Source organism: Carlito syrichta, unplaced genomic scaffold (assembly GCF_000164805.1).
Source record: "Carlito syrichta isolate Samal-C Ts95f unplaced genomic scaffold, Tarsius_syrichta-2.0.1 Scaffold315407, whole genome shotgun sequence".
NCBI classification, from domain to species: Eukaryota; Metazoa; Chordata; class Mammalia; order Primates; family Tarsiidae; genus Carlito; species Carlito syrichta.
In genome coordinates, this window is record NW_007259503.1 from 911121 (window position 1) to 917830 (window position 6710).

Genomic DNA, 6710 nt, shown 5'->3' on the forward strand with positions numbered 1-6710 from the left:
CGAGACCTCATCTCTACAATAAAATCAAAAAATTAGCCGGGGGTGGTAGCGTGCGCCTGTAGTTCCAGCTACTTGGAAGGCTGAGGCGGAAGGATCGCCGGAGCCCAGCAGGTTGAGGCTGCGGTGGCCGGGAGCGGCCACTGCACTCCAGTCTGGGCAACAGAGTGAGACTCCAACTCAAAAAAAAAGGGATTCAGAAAGAATTCAGTAATAACTAATGTTTAAGAGACTATAGTATAATGTAGAGAACACTAGCTGGGAGTTTGGAGACCCAGCTTCAAGTTCTGTTGAGGCCACTGACTTCTCTGAGATGGGAAGGTAAGCCCCTTCCCATCTCAGAACCTCAGCTCATATGTAAATAAGGTGGAGAGCATCTCCAGACTTTCTCCTAGCTGAGTGAAACTGTTTTTCTGAGATCCCAGGTAGCAAAGATCTAATACATTTAGTAATATTGCTTAGCATCCTGTCAAATACATAATAAATATATCTTAGTGCCTTTTGAATAAGTAGAAGCAGTGATTTTTTTTTTTTTTTAATGTGTCCTCTAGATATGGCAAACCCGGCTGTAATGCAGAGACCTGTGACTACTTCCTCAGCTACCGGATGATAGGAGCTGATGTGGAATTTGAGCTGAGTGCAGACACAGATGGTTGGGTAGCAGTTGGATTCTCTTCAGACAAGAAAATGGTAAGACACAAATCACGATAGAAGCTCATTTCTCTTTAGTTGGCTGAGCTACTTTAGATTTTGGAAGCAAGTAAATTGATCAAAGCAGTAAATTGAACAAAGTAGCATAATTATATTAGTTATGGCTCTCTCATCACAAGTTTAAAAAAAATTCAAGCTAAATGGAAGGGTTGGTTATCAGAATACAAGGTGTCTTGTTGCACTCATATTCGCCAGCTATTTCTACAGTGCTTCCAAAACTGTAGAGGGTTTACTGGGGTTCAGCTGATTTCAGGTGGGGCTCACCTGAACTTGGCTCCAGTCTATGGGTTGGATTCAGGTTTTCTCTGTGTTTTTACTAGTCATTTCTGGAACAAGCAGCTACCAAGGCATGATCTTTTCATGGCCCAGGCAGAAGTGTAAGAACCACTGTAAGGGGAAAAACAAACTGTTTTTTCTCTTTGCTCACACGCTCGACACAGAACATTCTGTAACCAGATGTGTGAGAGTTTCCCCCACATCCCAAGCAACTTTCCAACAGACACCAGCTGGATGTCCTCTAATTCAATTCATCTCTGATATTCTTTACTTGGAGATAGTGTTAGATCCCACGAGTTAAGGGCTCAGTACCACCAGACTGCCCCCATTTCAGACTCCATCTGCAAGCCCCAGGTTGTGACCTGTGCTTCTGACCAACTAGCTTTAAATCAGGGTTCTCCTGGTTCCCTCTGGGGTTCATTTAATTTGCTGGAGTGGCTCACAGAACTCAGAGAAACACTTTCCTTACATTTACCCATTTATTATAAAACTATCACAAAAAATACAGAGAACAGTTGGATGAAAGAGATGCTTAGGGAAAGGTTTAGGGGGAGGACTGAGACGCTCCTTGCCCTGTCAGGGTGTCCTCCCCGTCCGGCACCTTTATGAGTTCAGTAGTCCTGAAGCCATAGACCGGAGCCATGTCCTTCTGGGTTTTAATGGAGGCTTCATTATGTAGTCATGATAGGTTAAATCAGGGGAGTGAAGAATTCTTTCATACAGTTCAGTCTTCCTCAGTACCTAGGGGCAAGAAAACCTCTGGACCTCAGACAGTGGCCAGGAACAAGCAGGGCATCAGGAGCGCAGGCAACTATCATCTCTGACCTCTGCTTTTTTCCTCTGTGCCTCTGCTGCATTCTTCCTTCTTTCCTCTGGAGCCCTAACACATGTCATTTCACTGTGCCAGGCTTTTTCCCAAACTGTGGAATTCTTAGGCCTTTGCACATGCTGCTGCTCTTGTCTAAAGAGCCCTTCTCTTCACCTGGCCTATTTTGAGGCTGTGCAACCGTGCAGGTAAGAGAGGAAAGTGACTAGACAAGGGTTACAGCAGTGGTAACGGTGAGAAGGGCTCAAATTTTGTATGTTTTGAAAGTAGCACTGACAGGATTCGCAAGTGGATTGAATATGAGTTGTAGGTGGGTGGTAGAAAAAGACTGAGGTATAGCCTAAGCAGTGGCTGCTCTGGTGGCTTTGATCTTGAAGAGGTCACCAGGAGAATGAGCCTTCATCAAGTCCCAGTCCAGTCAGTAAGACAGTGGGTATAACTAGTAAGACCATATAGGTGTGAGTCGACCTTACTCATCTCCTGTGCTGTCATGTCAGCAGGAGAAACAGCAGATGATGTCACACTCAGAAGCTGGCTTACATTGAAGGTGACCACTGCCTGTCCTGGAATGCATTTGCACTCATGGTGGGGCTTGCTAGGATTAGGTGACTCAGATGAGTGAGGCAGATTAAGGAGCATTCAAATTCTGTTTGGTATTCTGCTATCTAAAAGCCTTCAAAATATTTATTGTGATATGATTTGTGAAAGTAGGGTTCTCTTTTCTTTTTTCCAAGAAAAAGCACAGATGTGATTTTATTTTTCAAAACCTGACTCATAGGAAAAGCAAAATGGAACCCCTTTTTATAGTGCATTATTGTTTCTTTTAAATATGATTTTACATTTTAGAGCAATTTTAGGTTCACAGTAAAATGGAGCAAAAGGTACAGAGATTTCCCATATTCCTCTGGTAGCCTCCCCCATTATCAACATCCTGCACAGAGGGGCACACCTGTTACAATTGAGGAGTTTTAAACTCTTTTTTTTTTTTTTTTTTTTGAGTTAGAATCTCACTCGGTCGCCCAGACTGGAGTGCAGTGGCATGCTCCTGGCTACCGCAGCCTCGACCCGCTGGGTGCCGGCGAGCCTTCCGCCTCAGCCTTCCAAGTAGCTGGAACAACAGGTGCGCGCTACCATGCCCGGCTAATTTTTGATTTATTTTAGAGATGAGGTCTCACCAAGTAGCCCGTGTGGGTCTCGAACTCGCGGGCACAGGCAATCCACTCACCTCGGCCTCCCAGAGCACTGGGATTACAGGCTGAGTTACCAAGCAGGCCTTAAACTTTTTAATTTGTGGTTTTGAAAAAAATAAAGCAAACCTACAAATAAGCTGCAAGAATAGTACAATAAACTCATATACATATGCAATTCACCAAGTGATTACTTTTTTGTTGTGGTAAAATGCACATAACAGGCGAGGCTCCGTGGCTCAGCCTGTAATCCCAGCACTTTGGGAGGCCTAGGCGAGTGAATTGCCTGAGCCTGTGGGTTTGAGACCCACCTTGGCAAGACCTCATCTCTACAATAAATCAAAAATTAGCCAGGTGTGGTAATGCGCGCCTGTAGTTCCAGCTACTTGGAAAGCTGAGGCGGAAGGATCGCCGGAGCCCAGCAGGTGGAGGCTGTGGTCGCCGGGAGCGGCCACTGCACTCCAGTCTGGGTGACAGAGTGAGACTCCAACTCAAAAAAAAAAAAAAAGCACATAACATAAAATTTACTATTTTAAAGTGTACAGTTTGGTTGTATCAGTGGAGTTGTTCACCTTCCCTAGTCCCGGAACTTTTTCACAAATGATAGCATTTTGAACCACCTACTTTATGCTCAACCACTGCTATTGCTGGTATTAATAATAATGTTTCAAGTGATTATTTTCTAGAAACCTTGGCACTTATAGCACAGATATCATGACTATTAAATGCCAAATGCTTAAGCAGGTATCTTCTAAAATCAAAGATATTCTCTTTTATTATATAGGGTATTAGTTAAATTCAGGAAGTTTAATGTTGATATGATAAAATTATTAAATATACTGTGTTTTTAAATGTGGCCAGTTGTCCCAGCATTGTCCTGTAGAGAAATTTTTAGTTTATGACTCAAGATTCTAGCTAGGAAGGCCTAGAATTGCATGTATCTTTAGCTTTTTTTTTTTTTTTTGGTTTTCCATGACATTGACTTTTTTGAAGATTATAGGCTACCTTTTTTTGTAGAATGACCCTCAGTTTGTATTTGTCTGATTGTTTTCTCATGGTTAGCATAGTTTGTGTGTTTGTGTTTTGGGCAGAAATGCCACTGAGGTGATGATGTCTTCTCCAAACATCATGTCTGGGAGCACTTGATATCAGTTATTGTTATGCTAACTTTAGTCACTTAGTTAAAGCTTTTAAATGTTTTAAATAATTTTTTTTTGGTGGGATTTCAAATCACAAAGGTGATGGAATGTTATTTCTGGTGACAAGTTTGTGAAAGACGAACCTTTGACTTTCTTCTTCTTAATTGTTTTTCACATTAGGGTGGTGACGATGTCATGGCCTGCGTTCATGATGACAATGGCAGGGTCCGCATACAGCACTTCTATAACGTAGGCCAGTGGGCAAAGGAGATTCAGAGAAATCCAGCCAGAGATGAAGAAGGGGTTTTTGAGAATAATCGTGTTACCTGCAGATTTAAACGCCCTGTGAATGTTCCCAGAGATGAAACAATTGTTGATCTGCATTTGAGTTGGTATTATCTGTTTGCTTGGGGTCCAGCCATTCAGGGTAAGGTTACATTTTAGCATCTGAATTAAACACCAGACACCACTGTGCTTGTGTTCATGATTAATTGAAGTCACACTGTGTGTACAAAGAGAGCAATAAGCACTATGGATAATATTCAAGAAAAAGTAGATGTGACTCCTACCTTCAGAAGGTTATGACAGACTTATCATGCACATAGACAAACAAATGACCAAGTTATACACGTGCAAAACTAGAACAGTCCAAGATAGTAGATCATGAGTTATGTGCTTAATGAAACAAATTGTATATCTACTGTACATGGGGTCATGGGCTCTGCTGAATTCTCACATCATTCTCATTTATTCCTCATAGCATCCTTGAGAGGCATGGATATTATAATCCTCATTTTAGAGAGATTAAGAAACATGCTGAAGGCTGTACAGCTAATTAATGGAAGAACTAAAATTCAATCCTAGGTTTGCTTTTGGGTTGTTTTTTTTTTTTTGAGTCAGAGTCTCACTCTGTCGCCCAGGCTGGAGTACAGTGGCATGCTCAAGGCCACCACAGCCTAGACCTGCTGGGCTCAGGGGATCCTTCCACTTCAGCCTTCCAAGTAACTGGAACTATAGGTGTGCACCACCATGCCCAACTAATTTTATTTATTTATTATAGAGATGAGGTCTTGCTAAGTTACCGAAGCTGGTCTTAAACCAAACCCTGGACCCAGCCCCTGGGTTTGTTGACTTTAAAGACAGTGAGTACTCTTAGCTCCTATGCTGTAAATATGAAAACACTGAACAGGAAAGAGATTCTGGAGACGCATACCAATCATTTCATTAGAGCTCACTTGTGACTATTCTAGTAATCACAAATCCATCAAATTATCCTATAGTTTAGCCCATTACGCTTTAAATTTTAATGTGCATAGGAATTACCTGGCTATATCGTTAAAATGCAGTTTTCTGTAAGTCTGGGGTAGAGCCTGAGATTTGCATTTCTAACAAGCTCCCTGGCCATTGATTACCTCATTTTGCATGACAAGGTTCTTCAGAGTTTCCCCAACAAAGATCCATCCTGAGATCTTTTAGAGACTGCTAAAATTAATTTACTTGAGTCTTGAGCATTCCTTCTGGTTGATGAGCCTAGTGGCTTGACCAAGAATGGAAGTGAGTTTGATTTGCAGTCCTTACACTAGGAACTCATTCTGGCTTCTGGTAATTACATCTTTGTTTACTGTTATTGCTAATCTCATCCGGTTGTCTTTCCCACCCCCCCCTTCAAATTGTTATCATTGATCAGTCTGGAGATTATTTAATTTAACTGTTTTGCTTTTTCCCAACTGGGAAAGCACCTGGATGCCTCCAGATTAGTGACATCTTTTCCATTTGTTTATTTCCCAGATTACCAAGTAGCTTTGCAGTTATATCTCCAAGTACCCAGTAAAATAAAATAAACTTTATCTCAGCTTGGAGAAATTGACTTACTTAAAATGATGGGATTTGGAGTCTAAAATTTTGAGTTTGAGTATTGATTCTGCCCTTTGGTAGCTATATAAAATTCAGCCTGTTATCTAAATTCTGAATTTCATTTCCTTATATCTAAAATGAGAATAATAAGACCTACTCCATAGGGTTATTCTGAGAATTAAATGAAAACAAATATTTGAAATTGTGTTGTAGCAGGAAAAATAGACAGATCGTGACACCGAGACTATTATAGAAAGTGGCACTTTATTACGCTGGCCATCCCAGCGGGCCCGAGGGTTTAATGCATCCAAATTGAGCACCCCAGAACAAGAGAAGTGGGGTCTTATATCCTTGTTTAGGTAAGGGAGGGGGTTGTGTTGAGTGATTACATATTTTCTTTGTAACTTTATAAGGTTGTACTCAGCAAAATCAGATTTTTTAAAGAACAAATGGCCGGGCTCGGTGGCTCAGCCTGTAATCCCACACCTTTGGGAGGCTGAGGTGAGTGGATTGCCTGAGCCCACGGGTTCAAGACCCGCCTGGGCAGCGAGACCTCATCTCTACAATAAAAATCAAAAAATCAACCGGGCGTGATAGCGCATGCCTGTAATTCTGGCTACTCAGAAGGCTGAGGCGGAAGGATCGCTGGAGCCCAGCAGGTGAAGCTGCGGTGGCCGGGAGCGGCCACTGCACTCCAGTCTGGGCGACAGAGTGAGACTC

The 6710-nt window shown here is 42.1% G+C and overlaps 1 protein-coding gene across 1 annotated transcript in view; it reads left to right on the top strand.

Annotated features, from left to right (window-relative positions):
• FRRS1L (ferric chelate reductase 1 like) overlaps positions 1 to 6710 on the top strand; it is a 14271-nt gene that overhangs the window by 3633 nt on the left and 3928 nt on the right. The window contains exons 3-4 of the mRNA XM_008072787.2: positions 549 to 687; positions 4317 to 4563. Of these exons, the coding sequence (XP_008070978.1) occupies positions 549 to 687; positions 4317 to 4563 (386 nt within the window). The remainder of the gene's footprint in view (positions 1 to 548; positions 688 to 4316; positions 4564 to 6710) is intronic.